The 26689-nt window shown below is 37.7% G+C and overlaps 1 protein-coding gene across 3 annotated transcripts in view; it reads right to left on the bottom strand.

The window, feature by feature from the left end:
* The window catches only part of ARHGEF12 (Rho guanine nucleotide exchange factor 12), a 148803-nt gene that overhangs the window by 6944 nt on the left and 115170 nt on the right, over positions 1 to 26689 (bottom strand). For all 3 annotated transcript variants that reach the window (XM_003923590.4, XM_074400735.1, XM_010334424.3), the window contains 16 exons: positions 23750 to 23882; positions 23257 to 23292; positions 22774 to 22928; positions 21696 to 21842; positions 20275 to 20360; positions 15562 to 15687; positions 13577 to 13691; positions 11575 to 11675; positions 8016 to 8093; positions 6156 to 6231; positions 5391 to 5558; positions 4171 to 4258; positions 3562 to 3648; positions 3346 to 3425; positions 2509 to 2742; positions 472 to 942 (listed from right to left, as the gene is read on the bottom strand). In XM_003923590.4, the coding sequence (XP_003923639.1) occupies positions 472 to 942; positions 2509 to 2742; positions 3346 to 3425; positions 3562 to 3648; positions 4171 to 4258; positions 5391 to 5558; positions 6156 to 6231; positions 8016 to 8093; positions 11575 to 11675; positions 13577 to 13691; positions 15562 to 15687; positions 20275 to 20360; positions 21696 to 21842; positions 22774 to 22928; positions 23257 to 23292; positions 23750 to 23882 (2181 nt within the window). The remainder of the gene's footprint in view (positions 1 to 471; positions 943 to 2508; positions 2743 to 3345; positions 3426 to 3561; positions 3649 to 4170; positions 4259 to 5390; positions 5559 to 6155; positions 6232 to 8015; positions 8094 to 11574; positions 11676 to 13576; positions 13692 to 15561; positions 15688 to 20274; positions 20361 to 21695; positions 21843 to 22773; positions 22929 to 23256; positions 23293 to 23749; positions 23883 to 26689) is intronic.

The raw sequence follows: 26689 nt of genomic DNA, 5'->3' as shown, positions 1-26689 counted from the left end.
CCATTGTCTCCCTCACCCAGTGTTAATCACCACAACAAGCTTGCTCTTGACACAAAGCCTCCGCCCCACTCTGTTCTCTGCTGGAACACTATGCTCTCATATACTCACCTGGCTTTATTCCCTCATTTCATTCAGGTCTCTGCTCAAATGCTATCTCATCAGAGGTCCTATTCCCTGATCAGCCTGTTTGCCTTCATTACTCTGTCCCTTAGTCTGACAGGTTTCTTCCTAATACTTCCGAAGTCTATTTACTTTACTTATTTATTGTATTCACTGCTATACCTCCCAGCATCTAGGATGAGGTCTGGTACAGAGAAGATTCAGTATTTATCAAATGAAGGAATAAATAAATACTGCACGTGTGTGAACACACACACACACACACGCCTTGATACCAACATATCAGCCATTTCAACATACAGGACAGTTAACAATGATCAAAATCAAAGTTTAAGTGTGAAAGATACTTGCCTGAGATGCGTAAATTAATCTCCTTCTCTTCCTTGTTTACCACTCCATCACCTTCTGATGGATTCTCATCACTATGTGCTTCACGGGCATCAAAAAAGTGCTCTCCACTGTCATCAAGACCCCCTTCTGGCTCTGTGGTAGGCATCTCTGGGGTCATAATCATGTGGTCCATTACTAAAATGTTACTTGCCTGGCTATCTTGGGGTGCCAATACCACTGAATCCCGTGGAGCAGAAGATTCAGTTGAAGTCCGTGGACTATAACAAGTTGCAATGTCACCAGTTCCAGTTCTAAAGGGCAAATGTCCTTCACTAGAATGATAGGCCCTAATATTTTCAGAGTTCTGGATGACAGTGTCTGTCTGTGCCCCCTGAGAGGCCGTCCGGTATCTTGGGAAATGTTGCCAGTCTTCCTGAGTGCTCTTCTCAGCCAAACCCAGCTGTTGTACCAGCAACTGCTTCAACAAACCCACTAAATGATTTAGGAAGGAGCGGGGTGGGGGGAAAAAAAGCATATTCACAACTATAATCTCGGGCTGCAAGAATTAAATTAGCTGAATTATCAATTATCTTTAAAAGTATCTTTTAATGACATTAAAATGTTAATTAATTTCATACAATCATTTTCTTTTGTAAAACCATTTTTTATTTTGTTTTGAAAATGAAATAAAGCACCATCTTTTAGAGAAGATTTAACATTAAACTAAACTTGAAAAGATCTAAGCATTCTAAATAGGGAGGAACTCCTACTTAGAACTCCTGAATAACCAGTATCATGCCTCTATTTTTTTCTTCTACCTAACTAGAAAAATACACTAAAGGTATTTCGTAAGAATGTTGAAAGACTGTGTTAAGCTAGAGAGAAAAAACTAAAAGTTCTGCCCTTTCCAGATGCAGACACTATATGCATATTATTTCCTCTGATTTCACAAGATACATACAACATTTATTGAAAATAAGAACCAATTTAATTTTCAATGGGCAAAGTGTATGCTATGAGGTCACCCAGACAATGATAGAGTTACTGGGACAATGTTAGTCAAATCATTAGAAATCATTAAGACCGTTAATTCAGGAAAATGTAAAAGAGAATAATGTAGGTTTTAAATAACTAATTCTCTGCTTTCATCACTAGCTTAATGCCTGTCTTATGTTTCTTTAGGTATACAAGCTCCACTTAGGTCTCTGATCCTCTGTCCTGCTCTACAATCACTTCCTGAGAGATGCTAGGAATTCTCTTGGCTCTGATGCTCAAATCTCTCTTCCTGACCTCTCTCTAAAGTTTCACTCCTAAAACTCTAACTTCCTACTAGTCACCCACTCTTTACTGTTTTGTCAGTCATTACCTTAATCTTGACATTCTTTAAACCCGAGCCTGTAATTCTACTAAGTCATAAAAAAAGAAAAAAGAAAGTACAATGGAAGGAGGTGGGGGAAGCGGTGGTAGTCCTTTTTTGACTCTTATTTCTGACAAGATTAATGAAATTGTCTCTATATATTCCCTTTCCTTTGTCCTCACATCCAAACAAGTCAATTGTTTTAAGCATTTGCTGACTTCTCACTTTCTTCTTATTCCTTTTGATACCATTCTAGTCCAAACACTTTTAGTCTCAGGCCAGCCTACTCTAATAGTTTATTTAGTAAGTACACCATTCCACAACTCTCTCCATTCAAATCCTTCCACAGCTCTCAGCCAGATTAATCTTTTTTCATACCTTTAGTCATACACTGGTTTAAAAATTTCAAATGGTTCTCTACAGCCAGAGCAATTGTTATCAGCCTTTTTCCCAACTCAGTATAACTGAGAGATATGCTATCCTCCCATTCTAACAGTGATTCTCAATAAAGCTGAGGGGCGGAAACTAACAGAGTGGCATGTGCATTTGTGTCTACGGCATGGGCCATTGTAGAGAATACTATAATCTCCACAATGAAACTAGAAGACTAAGTGGAGTGTGATAAATCCAAGTACTGTAGGGATGACACATCAGTGCCATACTTAATAAGTATCTGTAAGTAGTTATGAATAAAAACTTACAATTTCTTAGTGCATCCAGTGCCCACCGTTCTTCTGAAATAGGCAGGTGTGAATCTGGGATTGTGATTTGATAATCTTCTCCAGTTTCCTTTAGTGTCCCATCTGGATGTTGTTCCTTTGCAAACTGTCTCTCGGCCACAAAGAGATCACGTACCTCTGATTTCCCAGAGGTGCTCAGTGAATGAGACTGAGGTTTTGATGACATTAAGGTAGATTCTAATCCCAAATCTCTGTCTGTCCAACGGAATAGAAAATGTAGAGTATATCTAAACAAAACTTTTAACTTTTAACATGAAGCATTCAGGCAAGAATCAGAAAAAAAATCCATAAACTACAGAGATCATCTGTTAAGCAAAATACGCAGCACTTAAAGCAGTGTTATACTGAAACACAGAAGGCTCAAAAGTGAAGTTTGTTAAACTGCTGGAACCTGCATAAACCAAACAGTATTAAAGTTTCTTTGTATTTTATTTTATTTCATTTATTCATTCTTTCATTCATTTTGGTGTTTTGGTCTTGTTGCCAGGCTGGAGTGCAATGGTATGATCTCAGCTCACTATAACCTACTCCTTCTACTCAAGCAATTCTCCCTGCTTCAGCCTCCCGAAGAGCTGGGATTACAAGGGCCCACCACCACGTCTAGTTAACTTTTGCATTTTTAAGTAGAGACAGGGTTTCGCCACATTGGTCAGGCTGGTCTCGAACTCCTGACCTCAGGTGATCTGCCCATCTTGGCCTCCCAAAGTGCTGGGATTACAGGTGTGAGCCATCACGCCCGGCCAGCATTTTAATAGATAGTAGAGCACATTCTCCATTGAACTTATCAGAAAAAAGTACCTGGACTCTGCAAACCAGTGACTGAAATGCCATGCTGTTCCTCTTTTAATTTTGAAGGATCTTCTTCATCATTATCTCCTCTGTAGAGGAAACAAGAACAATCTTTCAGCATCATGAGGTACCTAAACATCACTGCAACAAAATGTAGTAATTATCCTACTCTTTTCCAACCCAAAACATAAAATAAGTCCTACTCCATTGCAAAAGAACACTCACTCGCCAGGTGGTGACTGTGGTAATGGAATTGGCTTTGTGGATTGCTCCTTCACTGATGCAGCCATCCGACAGATTAGGTCTTGCCAGCTTCAGAAAGTTGGAAAGAAATCCAAAATACAAAAAAGAACAACAACAAAAAAATACTTTAAATATACCCGGAAAGCAAAAAGTAAAACACAACAAAACAAAAGCCAAATCAACCAACCAACAACAACAACAAAAAACAAACAAACAAAAAAACCCAACTCCACTCGATTATCTTTATTTTGGAAACACCCTATTAAGGTGAGAGTCCAAAACTATACCTGAAAGAAAAATCTAATGACATTATGGACACATTATCATTAGAAAACTTCACTTGACATTTCGTATTATCTTTTCTTTAGGAAACAAACTTTCAGTAGAATAGAATCAAAATAAAAGGCATCAATCTAAAAAGAACAAGTTCTTAGAAGTACATATCTAAAAGAATACAGAATAAGTACTTGGTTTCCAAACAATTTTTGGTTTTCAGAGTCCTATTATAAAAACAAAGTTAAGTTTATGGAATATTATGCTTGGGATAATAAAAATGTTAGTTACAGGAAGGTAGCTATATCTAATACATACACAGTCTTTTCAGAAACTGTCTGTGCCACCAGTTCATAAATCTGAGCTCCATTGTCTGACATGGAGATGACGAATAAGGCTTTGTTATCTGGAAAAAATAAAACAAGATTACTCTAACACTGTGATCTTGGAGGCCATAAGAAATGTTTCTAGGGCCCTGAAATAGTCTGCCTCTTAAAGTAGATAAAGGTTACATATATTTACTTTATAAAAATTCATCAAGATGTACACTTAAAATGTGTGCAACTTACCGTATTAACATATTTATTGTACATTTATAGTACTTTGATAAAATAAATTATATAAATTAGCACTATTTCCACAATAATTTACTAGGAACAAAAGGATGTCAAAAATCCAAATTACCGGCCAGGCACGGTGGCTCATGCCTGTAATCCCAGTATTTTGGGAGGCTGAGGCAGGTGGGCTGCTTTGAGCTCAGGAGTCTGAGAACAACCTGGGCAACATGGTGAAACCCTACAAAAACTAGCCGGTCCATGGTGGCGCATGCCTGTACTCCCAGGTACTCAGGAGGCTGAGGTTGAATTCCTGGAGCCTGGGATGCAGAGGTTGCAGTGTGCCAAAATTGCACCACTGTACTCCAGCCTGGATGATAGGGGGTGACCCTCCCCTCAAAAGAAAAAAAAAATCCAAATTTCTAAATTAAATGCTATTACTCCTTTGCATTTCTTATTAACTGCCCTTTTGCTAAGTTGTCAGTTAATAATATTCAGTGAGTGGTGGAGAAAGGTCACAAATTTATTTTGCTACCATGAAACTAACAAGTTTTAAAAGGGATCCCACTGTTAATACAGTTAAAATATAACTTGCCAGTCTAATTTGATTTTTACAAACTCAAACTACATCCATCTCTTCAGTTTTTTTATTTTTTTCTCATCAATCAAAGCACATGCCATCCTAAACGAAAGCCTTTTTTCATTGGGATCTATCAATGATTTGAACATAGAATAAAGAAACAAAGTAACAGCATAAAAATTTTCAAACGCAGAAAACCATTCACAGAATGTAGACATCCTAAATAATTTTGGGGTAAAAACTCTTAGGTCTCTTTCTAAGCAGTAAATAAACTTCATTTGATTTGCTTAAGAATATAAAAGTAGCAAGACTCTCCGCCACTTGCGTTATTTAAACAACACTGAATCTTTTACGCAGGTTTACAATGAGTCCGCAAATCAGTATCCTTCAGTGGACATACTTGCCTGTTGCCACTTGTCGAACCAACACTGTATTCAACTTAATGACAGGGCTGAATGTGTGTTTGCTATCAGCCGTAGATGCCAGAATCTTACTATGACACCTTAACACCAGTCTGTCATCCTGCTTTTGTAACAATACAAGAATGTCTTCCAGCAGCAATGTATATAAATCTAGAAATAAAATGCAGAAAAAGATGCTAAGTACAGAAACTGAGATGCATTTAATTAACTTTTCAATGATCCGACAGAGAAATTTTATTTCTATTAAAGCTATAAAATTTTAAACATTGACTTGACTATTATCTTTCAAAATTTCATTTTCAATAATTCATTTTTATTCTATTTCACTGAAATGTCAATCTGTGACCAATGGGAAATAAAAAACAATAAGCTGGGTGTGGTGGTGTGCACCTATAGTCCCAGCTACTAGGGAAGACAAGATGTACTGGTCAAAAGAAAGCTTACAAAGCAAATGGAGACTCACTAGAATATAAGAATGGTGAAAACAGAACTAAATCCGTTTTCTGCTATATTCCTAAACGAATATTTAACACATCTTACATATAATGAAATAACACAAGCAGATCTACAAATGTACAAATAACACAAGGTAGCACTGCTAATTGCTGAGGAGGATGAGGTTGAAGAATTGCTTGAGCCAAGGGTTCAGAGAGAATGGCTCCCTCTTCTTCTCTTTGTCACAGGAAACTTTCCTATTCTTTTCCTTTTGCCACTCTCCCCAAAACTGACAGACAATTTCAGACCTACCAATAGTTTTATCTCTATTCACCTTCCAAACCAATGGCCCTTCATGAATCATCTTCCTTTTCGTTAAATCCAAATTCTGGCAAAAAAAAAAAATTAAGCACAAATAATTTCCAAGCACTTAGTAACATGATATTCCATATAATGCAGTCTCTTTTAAAGGAATTCTTAATATAAAATACACCATTTATATTTAACTATCATTTATTGCTATGTGTCAGCTCTTAAAAATGGCACAAGGGCCATGTTAAAGTAATCTGCATGCAATTTTCTAAAAAGGAAAAGGTATTGCAGAAAAACATTCAGGAGTACTATCTTCCAAACCTCACTCTAAATAGATGATAAAAGACTATGAAAATCAAGTTACAAACATTCAACCACTAGATTCTCAATCTATCCTTTTAATTTTTCCATGAATAACTGGAAAAGCATGGTACATATGTTTGTCTATAAGAAAGAGGCTTCTGGGCCAGGCGTGGTGGCTCATGCCTGTAATCCCAGCACTTTGGGAGCCTGAGGCAAGAGGATCTCGAGGTCAGGAGATCGAGACCATCCTGACTAACATGTTGAAACCCGGTCTCCATTAAAAATATAAAAAATTAGCTGAGTGAGGTGGCATGCACCTATAATCTCAGCTAATCGGGAGACTGAGACAGGAGAACTGCTGGAACCCGGGAGGCGGAGGTTGCAGCGAGCAGAGATTGCACCACTGCACTCCAGCCTGAATGACAGAGTAAGACTGTCTTTAAAAAAATAAAAAATAAAAAAAAAGAGAAAGGCTTCTGAATGTCAAGGCTGTAATTTCAAATAAAGTTCTAAGAAATAGCATTCATGAAAAGTCCAGGTACTACTCAGGTTTGGTCTAAATATTAACAACTTACTAGTAAGAGAATCATCTTTTAGTATCAGCAACTCTAGAAAACTCTCATTCTTTGGAAGTTCAAGGGAATATGCACATTTACATGCTTGTTGACAAAGCATTAATATATGACTTAAATGTCTATTTTAACAGCCACCAAATAAATCTGCCAAAACCACCACCTAGTGAAATGGTACAAAAAGACTTAAAATTTGAAAAAGTTAACACATAAGCCCACATACTAGAAGTGGCAATTAGTAAACATTCTACTAAACATTCTACTATTGTTCTTATAATGGGTCCAACTTTTACGCTTTTGAAGAGCCTCATGAAAAAATAATATGTTATCTGATGTTATTCAATGACCTGGAAAGTTACCATAGTAAACAGTCCTACCATTACTCAAACTACAGAACACAGGCTGGGCATGGTGGCTCAGGCCTGTAATCCCTGCAGTGTGGGAGGTCTCAAAAGGAGTGCTTGAGCCCAGGAGTTCTGGACCAGCCTGACAAGGCAAGACCTTGTCTTCACAAAAAATAGGATTAGCTGGGCATGGTGGCATGTACCTATAGTCCCAGCTGCTCAGGAAGCTGAGGCGAGTGGACTGCCTAATTCCAGAAGGTCAAGGCTGCAGTGAGCCAAGATTGCACCACTGCATTCCAGCCTGGGCAGCAGAGCAAGAGCCTGTCTCAAACAGGGTCTCAAACCCTGTCTCAAACTACAGAACACAATAAAATTAAATTTAGTAACAACTAGTGTCCCTTAGTCTCCCGCCAATTGCTGTCATGTAAAGTTACAGTTTCATGCAAGATAGTCCTCTAATGAAAGACTAATCTTCATACAGATCAGGTATTTAAAAGGCAGCAAAAAAAATCACAATATAGATAATCTATGACACAAGAACTCCCTCAGGTGATGTATATTCCCATTGAGATGTTAATTACCTGCCAGGCCTTTGGTAAATTTTATTTTAATTTTAAAATTATGATTAGACCATCTCTTACCCTGAGCTCTTCAACATTTGGGTACTCTGACAACTTCAGGCTGGAGGTATCAAGGCGACGCTGATAATCTTCTAGGCGCTGAAAATTAGGCAGGATAGAACCAAGGTTAGTGCTTTGGTCATTAATGACTTCTCTGTTTCTGAATCAAATAACATTTAAAATCTCCATTTTACTGAGCTCTTTGCAACGCTAGACAGGACTGAAAACTCACTCTTTCTTAAAAAAAAAATCTCTTCCCTTTTTCTTCCTACCTCTTTGGCTTTTCTTTCTCAACCTTTTTTCAAAGTCATTGGTCTCTTACTAGCTTATATTTATTTTCTGAATATATAAATCATGCCCACAGTACAAAATCTAGATGATGATATAAGGCAAAAAATAAAGTCTCCTTCTAACCTTGTCCTATTGCCCTGCCCCCTTTTAATTTCCTCTAAAGAAGCAATCACTGATACCCATTTCTTGGGTAGCCTTTGAGAAAAATTCTATGCAAACAGAATATATGGATATATAAGTATGCTCGTCTTTGTGCATGTTGCATGTATATATATATGTCCTTTTTTAAAACAATATATGGTAGCATGACATATTCACACATGCATTCCTTTGGTATTCCTATATGTATTCCTCATTGAAATGGCAGAATACATTCATATACATATTCCCCCACATATGCGTGTGTGTGCTGGTGGGGAGGGTATGACTTGTAAATATATCTTGGAACTGTTCCACATTAGCACATACAGAGTGTTATTTCATTTCTTTTTTTAATAAATGGCTACAGGGTATAAAACTCTGTAAATGAACTGTAATTTATTTCACTATGCCTTACTGATGGGTATTTAAGTTACTTCAACTCTTCTAAAACAAACAAGACTGTAATAAAGAGGACTTAAATATATGTCTTTGTTGGCCTGTGCAGATATATCTGTAGGATAAATTTCCAGAACTGTTGGATCAGAGGGTATGTACAGTCCCCCGCAAATTTATTTCCAAATACATGGAAAAGTCTAAATGAGTATAGTGAACACTTATACATTACCATCTGTATTCTACAATTAACATTTGCTATATTTGTTTTATTATATATCTATCTATTCATCCCTCTATCCATCAGTCCATCTTATTTTTTGTCTGTATTTCAAAATAAATTAAAGATATAAGTACACTTTACCTCTAAACATTTTGCATCTATAACAAGTACAGTTCTTTTTTAAAGAAGTAAAATTTGCATACAGTACAACACACACATTAAGTGTGTGTTCCATGAATTTTGACAAATGCTTATACATCTGTGTAACCTAAACTTCTATCAAGATAGAAAACTTTTTCATCACCCAGAAAGTTTCCTCATACTTCTTCCCAGTTAATTTCTACCTCCACGTCCCCAATGGCAACCGGTTTTCTGTTTTTTTTTCTACCATAGAATAGTTTGGTCTCTCTTAGAAGCTCATATAAATAGAATCATAGGTATGTACTCTTTTGTATCTGTTTTATTCCCCCATTGAGCATGTTTGTGAGATTCATCCATGTTGTGTGTCTTTGCAGTGCATTTCTTTTTAATCACTCATAGCATTCTATTTTAGAACTATACCACAGTTGGTTTATCCATTCTGTTGATAAATTAATTCTGTTGATAAATTCTGTTAATAAATAGCTTTTGGCTATTATGAACAAAGTTGCTATAAGCATTCTTGTCTAAGTCTGTCAGTATATCTTTATAGATATCTATATCTTTATCTATAAAGATATCTGTATCTATATCTTTATCTACATCTTTATCTATAAAGACATGTTTTATTATTCAGAAAATCTAGGTACGTTGTCCTATGGTTGACATTCCTGCCAAAGTTGGTTAGCTAATTTGTTATCTGCCACTCCAAGTAGGCACAATGGAAAACAGTCTGAGTATGCCAGCTCTTCTATACTAGGGTCTGAAAAGTTTTTAGTAAAATGCCAATTAGTAAATATATGGCCTGCAAAGCCTATATTAGTAAATATTTAGGCTTTGCAGGCCATATAGTCTCTTTCACAATTATTTAGCTCCACTGTTTTGGCACAAAAGTAGCCACAGAGAATACATAAATAAACGAACAGGCTCTGTGTAGTAAAGAACTCTAATATGGTTCATTTCTCTTGAGTAAATCACTAGGAACAGAAGTACTGAGTCAAAAGGTAGATAAAAGGGTGTGTACACTTTTAATTTAGATAAATATTGCTATATATCCCTCTGGGGTCTTATCATTTTACACTCTGAACAGCACAGTTGAAAGTACCAGGTTTTCTACAGCCTCACCAACAGAGTTGTATTCATACTTAGCTCCTAAGAAACTACATCCATGTTCATGGATTCAATTAGCCCCTGTAGGCTCACAATCTTAAATTTTTATCTTCAACATGGTCCTCTCAGAGGTGGACCCATATAGCCAACTGCTTACTGTTGGGATGTCTACCTGATATCCCAAACTGAACTTATCATCTTCCCCACGAATCTGGGGCTTCTCCACTCATCCTGTCCATCCAAATATGCAATCCAGAAACCCAGGGGTTTATTCTTGACATCATTTTTCCTTCAAATCCTTCTCCAAATCAGTCATCAAGTCCTGTCAATTTTACCTTCTAAATGCTTCTCCATCTTCTCTAAGCTGCTATCATCTATCTTAAATTGCTGCAAGAGATTAATAAATGGGCTCTTTCATCACTATCCTTCTTCAACTCATTCTCCATAGAGTAGTAAGGGTGATACTTACATAGTAAAAATCTGAACACTATATTCTTACATGTCTATACTGAATTCCCACCACTCTTAGAATAAAAATCAAAAGCTTTAACATTATCTAAAGGCCTTGGTTTAGAGTTGGCCTTGGTCTACTTTACCTCATTTTATATCACTCTGACTTTGCTTTTTAGGCATGATCCACACTAATTTAAATTTTCAATTCCTCCAACAGATCATGCTTTCTTTTCCCATCAGGACTTCTGCATATGTTGCCTCCACCTCTAGGGTTGCACCCTTCCACATCGTTTTGGTTCACTTCCACTCATCCTTCAGAGCTTGGCTCAAGTGTCAATTCCTCAAGAAAAGTTTCTCTAATAGGCACCACCTAACATCCCCAAACTAAGCCAGGCCCCATAGATATATATCACAGCATCCTGAAATTATCCTTGAGAGCAGCTATTACAACTGACACAAAATACTTGCACTGCAATCCTGTTAAATGCCTTTCTATCCTCCTAGCAAACAAGCTCAATGTGGGCAGATATTGCACTCATGTTCTCAACTACTCTGTACCGTATGCCCAGCATACAGTAGATAAATGTATCTGCTGAATGAACAGATAAATGAATGAGCAAACAAGCAGCTTGAGATGTTCCAAAAAGTCAATTACAACTCTGATATTGTACCACAAATTGATCTTGACCTGTCAACTATGCAAACAGTAAACAAATGTTCTTCCTATCCATCAGGTAATGATAGTTTTAACAACTAGTTCACAGATTCCAGATAACACTAATTTAATGTTCTCCCAATGTCATCCTGTATCTTCTTGCTTCCCCTTGTTACCTGCTTGTTTTCTGCCTCCTTGACAGCCTGATTTACATAATTTAAGATCTGACGACAGTGATCTGCAGCTTTCTTCACCTTCTCCCTTTCTGTTGACCATTCTAAATATGGGGAAGAAATCCAAAATGTGAAATAGAGGAAATGAGCAAAAAACCATTAAAATATATGTAAATGAGAGTTCATTTCATTTCAATAGTTTTAAGAGCATATTAAGACTTGAAGGTTTTTGTACGAGCTTAAAACCTATGTCAGTCTCAATTCAAGCCATCTTTGGACAGGTAAAACTTCTTGTAACAGGACTTTAAAATATAAATTCTAATCTTTAACAGGTCTCATTTACTTTGTAAAAAGGAAATCCCTTCTTCCCCTGGAATTTCAGTGCATAGCCTACATAATTATGTCCGGTGAACTTGTTAAACAAAAATTTTTAATAATACAATTCCAAATAATTTCAAAACAAGTTTCTTTGAATTTGCGATTTTATTTAAAGAAAGAAAATAGATTACAACATTAAAAGAAGATGAAATTTACCAAAACATACTGAGGTGGCTGGGTACAGTGGCTCATGCCTATAATCTCAGCACTTTGGGAGGCCGAGATGGAAGGACTGCCTGAGGTCAGGAGTTCGAGACCAGTCTGGCCAATATGGTAAAACCCCACCTCTACTAAAAATACAAAAAAAAATTAGCCAGGCATGGTGGTGTGAGCCTGTAATCCCAGCTACCCGGGAGGTTGAGGTAGGGGAATTGCTTGAACCAGGGAGGTAGAGGTCGCAGTGAGCTGAGATTGCGCCACTGCACTCCAGCCTGGGTGACAGAGCAAGACTCCATCTCGAAAAAGCGAAAAACAACAAAAAACAAGCAAATAAAAACGTACTGAGGCTATGTCATGTCTGTAATAGAAAAACCAAAATCAGAACATTCAAAATTATAATCTTCCAAACCACAGTCCAACTATACTGAGTAGATATAGTAAAGTTAATGTGTATGAGTTGGTTAATGTGTATGAGAGTAAACCACCTTTGTTAGCAGGTACCATAATTAAAATTTCCTAATTATGCATTCAAACTCTCAAGCACAAGAAACAAGATTTCAATTGCATTACATTATTAATGACAACTAAGTATAAGAACTTAAATCTTATCTGAGAAACAGATTCACTTCATGTTTCAAAACAGGAGAGCTGGAATTACAATGCATTAATTTGGCTTAATAAAAGCCATAGATAGATATTAGACAGATATACACAAAACATCTCTTCAACTCAGAATTTTTTTCTTCAAAGCAAAAATGATGTAGGCTAGAACACGGATGGTCAAACTTTTTCTGTAAGGGCCAGATAATTTTACACTTTGAAGGTCAAATGGTCACTGATTAAACTACTTGACTCTGCTGTTATAATGTAAAAGCAATCAGGGACAGTACATAAACGGATGAGCATGGCTGTGCTCCAATAAAACTTTATTTATGAAAGCAGACAGTGAACATGACTTAGTCTACGATTCATAGTTTAATATACCCTGTGCTAAAGCTTCTAATGGAGTGCATTAAATCAAACAGCCTGAAGAAGACCAGATTATATCTTGTTAGAAAATCTTGATGAGGCATGGTGACTCATGCCTATAATCACAGCACTTTGGGAGGTGGGAGGATTGCTTGAGGCCAGGAGTTTGAGACCAGCCTGTGCAACATAGTGAGACCCCATTGCTTCCCCGCCCAAAAAAAAAAAAAAAAAAGCCAGGTGTGGTGATGTACACCTGCAGTCCCAGCTATTCAGGAAGCTGAGATGGAAGGAATGCTTGAATCCAGGAGTCTGAGGTTGCAGCAAACTATGAGTGTGCCACTGCACTCCAGACTGCACGACTGAGTGAGACCCTGTCTATTAAAAAATAAAAAGAAAATCCTGTCGTACTATTTGGAAAGCCAACTCCATTCAGGCTGCTGTAAGATACTATTTACAGGTTTTTTTTTCCCTAAGCTTTTTTATTTCACTGAAAATGTACCTGTGTATTTGGCAATATTATCCAGTAGAAGTGGGTACTTAGTAAGCCTTTGCATTTGGGTGGGTATAATATCCTTCAGTTGAAGACGACGACACAGTGGATTACTTTCAGCATCCTAAAATTAAAGTGAAATAAGTGAATCTGTAATTCTTATTAAAACCAAAATTAACATGTACCATGTATTCACCATAAGTGTTTAATGTATCACAGTTCTGGTTATTAAATCAAGATCTTTAAAAAATGCCAAGATATATCATTGCAACACTATAATTCAGCTTTCTCCTTTAATCACCTAATGGGGGAAGACAGCCTCTATCACTAAACCAGTGGCTTCTTTGTTATCTGTTTAAGCGAGGATTAGAAGCATCCATAAGCAACTCTAAGTATTGCTTTCTTGTGTTAAAACAGCTTTACCTTCACCTATTCAGAAAATCTACGTCTACTTTCCTATGGTTGACATTCCTACCAAAGTTGGTTTGCTGATTTGTTATCTGCCATTCCAAGTAGGCACAATGGATAACCATCCTGAGTATGCCAGCTCATCTACACCAGGGGTCTGCAAAGTTTTTAGTAAAATGCCAGTTAGTAAATATTTTAGGCTTTGCAGGCCATATAGTCTCTCACAATTATTCAGCTCTACTGTTTTGGCACAAAAGTACCCATAGAGAACACATAAATGAATGAACAAGGCTCTGTGAAGTAAAGAACTCTAATATGACCTCCAAGGTTTAAATCCTCTTGTGTAAATACTCTGTGTAATCCTATGCCCTTGAGGATGAACATTCTGGAATCTGTGAATACAATGGGATATCACGCCTATGATTAGGCTCCTACCACGTAATTTTGAGGTTATAAGAAAGGATATTGTCCTGGCTGGGCTTGACTTCATCAGAGGACCCTTTTTAAAAAATCTGTCAAAAAGCCGCATTCCTGCTGGCCTGGAAGAAAGCAAACATCTACTTCTAAACTGCCTAACAGGGCCATATGGCAGAGGTATCTGTATTCTCTAGGAGTTGAAACTGGTTCCTAGCCAACAGCTAGCAAGGCAGGACCTCAGTTATACATTTACAAAGAAATGAACTCTGCTAACAACCAGTGAGCTTAGAATATAACCTTGAGCACCAGATGAGAACTGCAGCTCCATCTGACGCTATGATCTCAGCCTGGTCAAACTCTGAAGGGAGGATCCTGCTAAACCATAGCCACATCCCACAACAACTGTGAGAAATCTGTCAACTGGTGTGTTTGTGGTATACTGTGTTTACAAAAAACTTTATAAAAATAGGTAATAGGCTAGATATGGTCTGCAGGCCATGGTTTACTGACCCTTAATTCATATACCACAATGAATATGGCCATTATGTTTTTCCCTGAACAAGCCCATTCTCTCATGCTTTGACAATATTCTCTTAATAGTGTATATGGTTGTTTCCTGAAAACCTCATGGCAATGTGGATTTCCATATCAAGTATTTTAATCCTGACATATATTTGTTATTATTTGCCATTCCAAAATCATTTTTATACCTTCCAGGAATTTGAAAGATAATGTATAGTTTTTAAAAATATTAACAGAGGCTGGGCACAGTGGCTCACGCCTGTAATCCCAGCACTTTGGGAGGCCAAGGCACGTGGATCACTTGAGGTCAGAAGTTCAAGACCAGCCTGGCCAACATGGTGAAACACCGTCTCTACTAAAAATATACAAAAAAGTAGCCGGGCGTGGTGGCACGAGCCTGTAATCCCAACTACTGGGGAAGCTAAAGCAGGAGAATCACTTGAACCCAGGAGGCAGAGGTTGCAGTGAGCTGAGATCACACCACTGCACTCCAGCCTGGGCAACAGAGCAAGACCTTATTTCACAAAAAAACAACATTAACATAGATGCAATATTTGTAAAAGTCTTAGTCAGAATTCCCCCAGTTTACCTGATAATTGATAAAAACTTGCCTTATTTTTTTTTCTTACATGACTCACTCAACTCACTTGCACAAAAGTCTGAAATCGAGAATCCTTTTTCTGACGAGACTTGATCATTTCCAGGGCGAATGGTTGGTTACTGCAAAAGGTAGCAGCAGCATGTTTCAATTTCTCCTCTCCTGGTCCGCTGAACTGTGCCGAGAATGCAAAGAAAACAAAAGAGAATGGGATACTGAGATTATACAAGGCCAAAGTGACGGACAACCAGAACCCTTCAACATTTCAATAAGTACTCTCAAGTAACAAAATGTACAGAACTGCATATCTATGTGGAATAGCAATGGTTCTGCATTAAAAAGGTCTGACCCTGACATATCCAGACCTTTTCTGATCATTTTCCAATGTTTTCTGTTGGTTTGTTTGTTTTTTTAAGATGAAGTGTCGCTCTGTCACCCAGGCTGGAGTGCAATGGCACAGTCTCAGCTCATTGCAACCTCTGCCTCTTGGGTTCATGTGATTCTCTCACCTCTGCCTCCCAAGTAACTGGGACTACAGGTGTACCCCACCAAACCCACCTAATTTTTGTATTTTTAGTAGAGGCAGGATTTTACCATGTTGGGCAGGCTGCTCTCGAACTCCCGACCTCAGGTTATCTGCCCGCCTTAGCCTCTCAAAGTGTTGGGATTTCAGGTGTGAGTCACTGCACCCGGTCCCAATATTTTCTTGCTTGTAACCTATCACAACCTATTACCTTTCAGCCTTTGCTACTTGTAAATTGCACAGAAAAGCTGACATCTCGAGAACATAAGACACAAAATGCCTGAAAACTGAGATTAAATTTTCATTTTCATTTTTTCTTTTTTGTTTTTTTTAAAGATGGTGTTTCACCATGTTGGTCAGGCTGATCTTGAACTCCCGACCTCAGGTGATCTGCCCGCCTTGGCCTCCAAAGTGATTGGATTACAGGCGTGAGCCACCAGGCCCGGCCTTCATTTTCATTTTTTGAGACAGTCTCACTCTGTGGCCCAGGCTCAAGTGCAGTGGCCCGATCTCAGCTCACTGCAACCTCTGCCTCATGGGTTCAAGTGATTCTCCTGCCTCAGCCTCCCAAGTAGCTAGGACTTCAGGTGTGTGCCACCAAGCTCGGCTAATTTTTTTATTTTTAGTAGAGTCGGGGTTTCACCATGTTGGCCACTCCTGATCTCAAGTGATCTGTCTGCCTTGGCCTCTCAAAGTGTCAGGATTACGGGAGTGAGCCACTACACCTGGCCTAAAATTCAATTTTCTTATACTCTAACACCTTTGCAACAATTACTCTTACCACTCTGGGAAGCAAATCCTTGGTATACTATCATTTTTTCTTACTCACTATAAAACCCACTATGACCATGGGCAGAGCATAACTTTTCTGGGTTAAAAAAATTAAATCCCTGCTGTTTCACCTGTGCAGGAGCTGGAGCTGGCTTGGGGGAAATCAATAAGTTTATGAATTCTTGTGCTAAAAATTATACTTCTCACTAATATTTTTAATTTGTTAATTTAAGTTTGCATATACCATGATTTTAAGGTTTCTGATGGTTAAACACCTAACAAGTGATTTACTAGAAGGTGCGCTTATAAGTCAAATACATTTTTTTTTTTTTTTTTTTTTTGAGATGGAGTTTCATTCTGTCGTCCAGGCTGGACTGCAGTGGTGCGATCTCAGCTCACTGCAACCTCTGCCTCCCAGGTTCAAGCAATTCTTCTCTCAGCCTCCTGAGCTGTGATTACAGGCGCCCACCAACACACCCGGCTAATTTTTTTGTATTTTCAGTAGAGATGGGGTTTCACCACTGTGGCTAGGCTTGTCTCCAGCTCCTGACCTCATGATCCATCCGCCTCGGCCTCCCAAAGTGCTGGGATTACAGGTGTGAGCCACCATGCCCAGCCTACATTGTTTTTTAATACTACCTCTATACTTGTAGATAATTGCTTTATGGTTTACAAAGATGTTTTCCATATAATCTTCCATTTAAAGCCATATTCCAAAAAGTTTGTACATAAAGGCATTTTGTAAAACACCCTTCTGTAGCGCATTTGTAGATAAATTCCGAGTATTGTTTCAAGTAGGACACATACAGAGCAATATTTTAATAGGTCACTCCAATTTTGTATTCTTACCCTATGATAAATATGACACTCAACATGTTTAACAATGAGTCTGGCAGCATTTTTGGCATGTTAGTCAATCAAAGCACCACACAACTACAAAGAGCAGCTGGGTTTACCAAAAAAAATAATGGCCCCAACCTTAAGCAGTTCTACAGTAGTTTTACAAGCAGTTCAGGTTCCGGTTCCTTGATCTCTGATGGAGTTATATCCCAATAAAACCATCAAAAATTGAAAATATCTAAGTTGAAAATGCATTTAATAGACTGACCCTACTAAATACCACAGCTTGACCAAGCCTACTTTAAACGTGCTCAGAACACTTACATTAGCCTACAGCTGGGCAAACTCATCTGGCAGTACAGGAGACTGTAGAGCAGTTGTTTACCCTGTGATCACATAGCTGACCAGAAGCTGTGGCTGAACGCTGCTGCCCAGCATCGAGAGTAACACATATTGCCAAGCTCAGGAAAAGATTAAAATTCAAAATTCAAAGTATGGTTTCTATTGAATGTGTATGACTTTCCCACCACTGTAAAGTAAAAAAATTGCTGACACTGGAACCATAGTAAGTCAAGGATTGTCTGTAAATGTAAAGTGATCTTAAGGAAACAATACTGGAAAAATACTCTCCAAAATGACTTTATTTAAAAAGCAAGAGTAAAATCTAAAGGCCTATTTATGATTTTTGCTTTAACGATTTCTGGCCAGTGCCTTCTTCTATAACGCTTTGTACGTGACAGTTACAAACCACCATTCTGCTCTTCCTCAACTATTTTTTTAGAGGTACAGGTATACCTCATATTTTTATTGTAATTTGCATACACTGCATTTTTTACAAATGGAAGGTTTGTGGCAACGCTGAGCAAGTCTGTTGGTGCCATTTTTCCAAAACCACATGCTCATTTCATGTCTCTGTGCCACATTTTGGTAGTTCTTATAATATTTTAAGCTGTTTCATTTTTTATATCTGTTATGGTGATCAGTGATCAGTCATCTTTGATGTTACTATTTATTGTTTTGGGGCACCATGAACTGCACCTACATACAGTGGCAAACCTAATGGATAAATGTTGTGTGTTCCGACCGCTCTGCCAACTGGCCATCCCCCTTATCTCTTCCCCCTCCTTGGACCTCCTTATTCTGAGACACAGTATTGAATTTAGGCCAATTAACAATGGTGCAATGGCCTTTAGGGGTTCAAGTGAAAGGAAAAGTCGCACGTCTCTCACTTGAAATTACAAGCTAGAAATGATTAAGTTTAGTAATGAAGAGATGTCAAAAGCTGAGACAGGCCAAATGCTCTCATGCCAAATGGCCAACTTGTGAACACAAAAAAAAATAAGTGTTACTCCAATGAACAAATGAACAAGAGGAAAATGCAACAGCCTTTTGCTGATATGGAGAAAGTCTGAATGGTTTGTGTAAAGAAGATGAAACCAGCTATAGTATTTCCTTAAGCCAAAGCCTAACACAAAGCAAGCCCCCAATTCTCTTCAATTCTATGAAGGCTGAGAGTTAAGGAAGCTGCAGAAGAGTTTAAAGGTAGTAGGGGTAGACTAATGAGATTTAAGAAAAGAAGTTGTCTCCATAAGAAGTACAAAGTGACACTGCAAGTGCTGATACAACAGTAGAAGCTATAGTAAGTTATCCAGAAGACGTACCTGAGATAGTTGATTACAATGGCTACACTAAACAACAGAGTTTCGATGTAGATGAAACAACCTTCTATTGGAAGAAGATGCCATCTAGGACTTTCATAGCTAGAGAGGAGAAATCAATGCCTGACTTCCACTTGTCAAAAGGAAGGCCAGCACTCTTGTTAGGGACTTTAAATTGAAGCCAGTGATTATTTACCATTCTGAAATTCCTGGGACCCTTAAGAATAATGCTAAATCTACTCTGCCTGTGCTCCATAAATGAAACAACAAAGCCTAGATGACAGTACATCTGTTAAGATCTACCGCTCAGAAGAAAAAGTTATTTTAAAAATATTACTGCCCATTGATAATACAAGTGGTCACTTAAAGACTTCTGATGGAGATGTACATGGAGATTAATGTTGTTTTCAGGCCTGCAAACACAATATCCATTCTGCAGCTCATGGATCAAGGAGTAATTTTGACTTGCAAGTCTTATTATTTATTATTTAAGCTGCCATAATAGTGATTCCGCTGATGGATCTGGGCAAAGCAAACCGAATGCCTTCTGAAACAAATTCAGCATTCTAGATGCCATTAAGAATGTTCATGATTCACAGGAGGAGGTCAAAATATCAATATTAACAGGAGTTTGGAAGAAGTTGATTCCAACCCTCTTAGGTGACTTTGAGGGGTTCAAGACTTCAGTGTAAGAAGTAACTGCAAAAAAAGTAGGATTAGAGTGGAACCTTAAGATGTGACTGAATCCCTGCAATCTCATGGTATGATTTTAATAGATAAGGGGTTGCTTCTTACAGATGAGCAAAAAAGGTGGTTTCTTGAAATGGACTCTACTGCTTGACCTTTTTCAGCTTTACATTAACTTTGCAAAATGGGTGAGTTTGCATATTTGGAAAGGTTGGTTACTTAACCTTGAATGTGACCATCAAGTGTCCATAAAAATATTTTTAAAAATCAAAAATTTTCTTACCCATGTAAGCAAATCTTCCCCAATCTGATCGATAACAGAAGTCTCATTCCTCTTTCGAACAGCCTTCATTTGTTCATTCAACCCAACTAACGATTAAAAATAGAAAAATATTAGTAATACACTAAGTGTAGACAGAATTACTGGTAGTACAGTATAGCTAATTTTGTTTTTAAAGAGAATTTTCACAGTAGTATAGCTGCTTCTAATCTCCTTAAATATAAATCTGGACATAGTGATTATACATCTAGATATTAGAAGCTTTATCTGAAAAACAGGTGCTAAACAAAAAACATTTTTGGAAACTAGCACATTACATACATGGTAGTTGCATCAAATATTCATTTAACCTCAAGACTTCATCTATAATCATGCTCAAAAGGAACTTGAATTTATACAGTACGAGTAATTCTGTTCACTGATCCTCTCAAAATGTGTAAGTTTACAGGAAATGGATGTAATCAAGCCTGCACTTGTCAATGCATGCCTGTGAGACCTCAGATTACCCACAAGGAATAAAAGGTATCAATCCAGTTAACAGGTGTTTATAGGTAGTGATGACATGAAAAAGAAAGAAAATTAAGGGTCATAGAGAAATAGTGACCTATAAACCAGGGGAACATCATATTACTGTCCACAAAAGTCCAAGATGACTTCAACCAAGAAATGTCAACAAGGTAGAATTTTTATATACTTATTCCAAGTGTTTCAAGCAACAAAACAATAAAACAATTCCTGAGGCCAGGCGCAGTGGCTCATGCCTGTAATCCCAGCACTTTGGGAGGACGAGGCAGGCGGGTGGATCACTTAAGGTCAAGAGACCAGCCTGGCCAACATTGTGAAACCTGTCTCTATGAAAAATACAAAAATGAGCTGGGCGTGGTGGTGCATGCCTATAATCCCAGCTACTCAGATGGCTGAGGTGGGAAGATCCCTCGAACCCAGGAGGTAGAGGTTGTAGTGGGCCAAGATCTCACCACTGCACTCCATCTTGGGCAACAGAGCAAGACTCTGTCTCAAAAAAAATAAAAACAATTCCTGAAAATGATCCAACCATGTGATTATATACCATATACTACTATTTACAAAATACATTTATACATATATTATTATATTGGATATATATATATTTAAAGAGATATATACTATAATTCACAGGAAATTTTCAAGGGTGATTTTGACTATTCATGTTTTTCACCTTAGGCACTGACTTTAGACTGGAAGCCCTATGTTGACACACTGTATGTGAAAGACTGATTGAGAGGAGAAGGATCTAGTAAAAGGTCCAATAATTCCTTTACGTATGTTACATTCTCACATATAATTTCAGGAATACTCATGTGGGTACATTTACAAAACTTTATGCTCACAATCTTTTCTCTATTGGAAATGTTAGGGGCAAAGATAAGAGTAATTGCTCTTACTATGAAGTTGAAGGATATCTTCCAAGTTTGAAAAAATTTTCCGTAGCTCTGAGGGTGACAGAATTCCTTCTCTGGACACTCGCTGATAGAACACTTGATCAAGAACCTTCAGTGTTCGAACATGAGCTCTTTCAGTGTAGAACAATTCTGAGCAGGAAAGAGATATGAAATGTTGCCTTACTTAGAAAAATTCCATGGGATCAATCATAGTCTTTAGCTGAAGTGAAGTAGCAAATGAATTATATAATAAATTATTTAACATATAGAAAGGATGATATGTCTCAGAAGTCATTCTGATTCCAATAAATTCTCCTACATACTGGCTGTGAGAGTTAATACTAACAAATAAAAAATATCATTCAAAACTATTCTTTTTAGTGTATTCCCAAACTCATCCATCTGTTTACAATAACGCCCACCTATCACAACTCTATCATTAGAAAACTGTAAGCCCCAACATCATATAGCCTTGAACTTGAGCCCTCTTAAGAAATAATAGTACTTTTGGTTATCTAATTTGCCTATAAACACTCATTTCTGGGGTCAGACTTACAATTTCATTATGTCTCAGTATTGTCAGAGACAAGATATTTACTGAATTCACATGCTAAGGATAGTAAAGGGTACAGCATCCATTCCACACATTTATCACACACATGCTAGAGTAAATAAAGAACACTGCACTTGGATACAGAAAGACCTGAAACAAAATTTTTTCCTTATAAATTATCAGCTGTATGATCTTGATGAATTCAGTCCCCCTGGGCCTTACCTTCCTCATTTAAAATCTAAGCAGAAAAATAACTTAGTTGTTACAATGATTTTTCAACTTAAAGATCTATAATGCTATGAATTTTAAATATTTTGAAGACTAAACACATTTTCCTTTTAAATTATCGATAAGAATCACAGAAGCATTTGCATTTTCTTGAGTTCAAGGATTATCTGTCCAGTTTAATTTCCTCTGTTTAAAAGCAAAGGCTAGGAGAAACTTTGAAGCAAAGTCCAATGCTGAGAGATTTACTTTTCTCTGACAAAACTCAGTATCTGTAAATAACAACAAATTGATTACACTCACCATTAATCACTTCCTGTCTCTTGATCTCACAAGGTTTTAGTCCCAATAATACTTCTCGACTAACAAGCTGCTGCCAGTTGGGCGGATCTGTCTCTAAGTCATTTTCAAATTGTTCATCCTCGCTTTGACTTTCTCCAAAAGCTACACTGTCAAACCTACGAAGAAAAATGGTGAATTCAATCTGAGGACTTCAGGTGGACAATGGGAAACAGCCCAAGTCCTTACATTACAATAAATTCTAATCAGATTCCTGAATCTGACTTAGCACAGAGCCTGAAATTTCATCCTCTCCTACAAATGGTTGTCTTATATATACTTCAAAATACAGCTTTTGAATGACTGGTGTTTCTTAAGAGCTTTCTTTTAAACGATATAACAGATTTGTATATAGGGTTTCTTTTCTTTTAAAATAAAACTTTAGAGGGAAAAAGATTATGTTTCTTAAAATGTGTGTTTATTGAAAGCTGCTTGGGATTTACTTACTTTCGAAAGGGCTTTGGAGTCCCATGTTCAGTCACCCTAAAACAATGGAGAGGAAAGAGTAACAATGAAAACAAAATGGTGATCAAGAGATTTATACCGAAGACACTCAAAGCTAGGTTGCACTTCAACAGCTTGATAAATAATTCTTTGGGATATCATAATAATTTAATATAAAATAAATAGAAGAAAATTTGAGTACCTTTCTAAAATTCAGTAACAAGTTCTGAAATGGTGTTTTAGTTCTTTTTTGCACCCAACTTATTATTTTATTTTATTTTTTACAGTTTGAAGTGGGGGTTCACTATGTTGCCCAGACTGGTCTCAAACTCCTGAGTTCAAGTGATTGATTCTCCTGCCTCAGCCTCTCAAGTAGCTGGGATTATAGGCACATACCACCATGGCAGGCTTAAGAGCTAGAACGCTACAAAAGTATAGAAGTAGTATATATTTTATAGGTCATGCTCTAAGCCTCTGTAAGGTATCACTGAATTACCTTTCTACTTCACACTCCTCCTCCTGCACTTGGTCTAATGGAGGTGTTGGGAAATCAAAGACAGTATTGAGAGTACGAGGTGTGCCATCTAAGGTGTCTCCAGGTGCTGGTGTTTCTCCAACTTGCTTTGATCCTGTAGACAAAAGTCAGACATTTGAAGAGTATTACCACTTAATAAAGTCACTGGTCACCAAAAAAAGTTAGTTCCCAGAAGAACTTCAACCTAATCCATAGCTACATTCTTATTTAAACAACTGAAGGTTCACTAGAACTAAAAAAATAATATACAAAATTGTGGTGTCCCAGGCTCAGGTGATCCTCCCATCTCAGCCTTCTAACTAGCTGGGCCTACAGTTGTGTGCCACCACACGTGGCTCATTTTCAAATTTTTCATTGAGATGGGGGTTCCGCTGTTGCCCAGGTTAGTCTTGAATTTCTGGGCTCAAGCAATCTTCTTGCCTTGGTCTCCCAAGGGATTATAGGTGTGAGCCACCATGCCGGGTCAGAAAAATCGCTTCTAAAATTGCTTCTTAAAAATTAACATTAGAAATAGCGACAACTCACTTAGTGCAGAAGAGTATACGATGAGGAAAAACACTCTCCCATCCTATCCTTGTCTACCCCCAGTATCAATTCTTCATGCTTTCAAATGTGAGTTATTATAGTAGTACCACTACAAATAATAACCTCTTTTTCATGATTTATTATCTTTAGGTAATAACTATTTCTTTCCCCTGTGAGGATTTCATTGACTTACACTTTCCATCTTCACTTTCCCCCCATTTCTTCCCAATGTTTAATAGTTTTATCATTACTACTAGCTGAATTGTTAGTTACTACCTAAATATAAATGACATATCTATGTTTTTGTTCTATCAAAAAGTTAGTACTTCAACGCTCTTCTATGTCAGATTAAGTATTTGGTGTCAACATTCTCCCTACCTCTAATTGTATTTCCTTCCTTCCACCTTTCATTTCTTTCAATTACATTTTTACTTGCATCATTAAAAGAATTTTTTTACATTTATATTCTAATGTGCAACCATAATGAACTATTCCATTTTGGCTGGTAGGGTGATTCTAAAAGTCTGAAAACCAATGAAGAGTGCTTATGACATACATATATAGCGTTATCTACAACATACATATATATACATTATCCCTGCCAAATTAAGAAGTATACTAGTTAGGATTATATGTTTTTTCCTATGGGTCCAATGATGCAATCCATAGGCCACTTCAAATAGAACATTTATTACCTCTGCTGCTTTATACTATCCACTGCCTAAAATCCCCCTTTTTGGTTTTTTGTTTTTGTTTTTTGGGGTTTTTTTTGAGACAGAGTCTCACTCTGTCACCAGGTGCCAGGCTGGAGTGCAGTGGCGTGACCTCGGCTCACCGCAACCTCCACCTCCCGGGTTCAAGCGATTCTCCTGCCTCAGCCTCCTGAGTAGCTGGGACTATAGGCACATGCTACCACGCCCAGCTAATTTTTTTGTATTTTTAGTAGAGACAGGGTTTCACCATGTTGGCCAGGATGGTCTCGATCTCTTGACCTGGTAATCCACCCGCCTCGGCCTCCCAAAGTGCTGGGATTACAGGCGTGAGCCACCGCGCCCGGCCAATCCCCTTTTTCTGATCCGTGATGTTCTTGTGTTCCAATCTGGAGCAGTGGCTCCCTGGGCCTGCGACACAACCATCATTTTAGAACTGCCCTTTGCCATTCTCCTGGGTGTTTCCTGGATCTCATGACATATTCTTTCTTAATTGTTTCTCTCATGTTGCTGGAACGTGTATCCTCAAATGATTTTAAAGGGAAGGGTACGTTCCAGTTAAACTGTGGATCCTTGAGTATCTAAAAATGTCTTTATTCTTTCTTCATATTTGATGAAGAGCTTCGATGGATACAGGATGCTAAGTTCAAAACCACTTTCCTTCAGGAAGTTGAAGGCATGGCTTTTTTATTTCAGAACCCAGTGTTATCATGAGGCATGTGATGCAGCATAATCCCCCACCTTTTTTTTTCTCTGAAAGCTTTTAGGACTTATCCCTGGTGCACTAAAATTTCAAAGGACATGTTAGCAATGGATTTTTTAAAAAGCATTCATTATAGATGGTTCTCAGTAGGCCCTTTCTACCTGAAGATGGGTGTTCTTTTTCAACTCTGGGAAACATTCTCCTGTTGTTTAGCTATTTCTTCTCCATGTCCTCAGCTGACATTTTTGTGAAAGAGACAGATGTTGGCCCTCTGTAGTGGTTCTCTACATAATTCTTTTCTCTCAAATTTCTATCCTTTCATATTTCTGATGTACACTCTAAAATTTGACTTGACTTTAATTTTATGAATTTCTCTTTTTTCCTTTAAATACTGACAGTTGTGGTTGTCTGAAAACATATTCACACATTTTTTTATATTCTTCTCCTCAGGGGTGGAGCCTAATTCCTCCCTCCCTGAGTGTGGGCTAGATTTAGTGACTTGCTTCTAACTTGCAGAAGTGACACAGAGTGTACCTACAGAGACTGAGTCAGAAAAGACCCTGGAGCTTCCTTTTTGCTTTTTTGGGTTACTCAGGAAAAGATAGCTACTATTTCATGGAGCACTCAAGTATGTCTACAGAAAAGTCCATGTGGCAAGAGGCCAAGAGCATGAGCAAGGAGCTAAGGCCTCCTGTCAACAGCCACCTGAGTGACCATAGAAATGGGCTACCCATTATGTTTTCTGTTGACTGACTGATACACCTTGATGGCAACTTTGTGACAGACTCCAACCCAGAACCAACCAGCTAAGCTGCTCTAGAGTTCTTCATCTACCAAAAAGTCAAGATAAATGTTTTTTGTGTTAAGCCATTAAGTTTTGGGGTAATTTATCACACAGAAATTGGTAATATAACAGATGTTACTGCGTTTAACAGTTGTGTCAAAAATTCTTTGTCTCTGAAT

This window comes from Saimiri boliviensis, chromosome 6 (assembly GCF_048565385.1).
Source record: "Saimiri boliviensis isolate mSaiBol1 chromosome 6, mSaiBol1.pri, whole genome shotgun sequence".
NCBI classification, from domain to species: domain Eukaryota; kingdom Metazoa; phylum Chordata; class Mammalia; order Primates; family Cebidae; genus Saimiri; species Saimiri boliviensis.
This window is presented reverse-complemented; position numbering and strand designations above follow the sequence as displayed.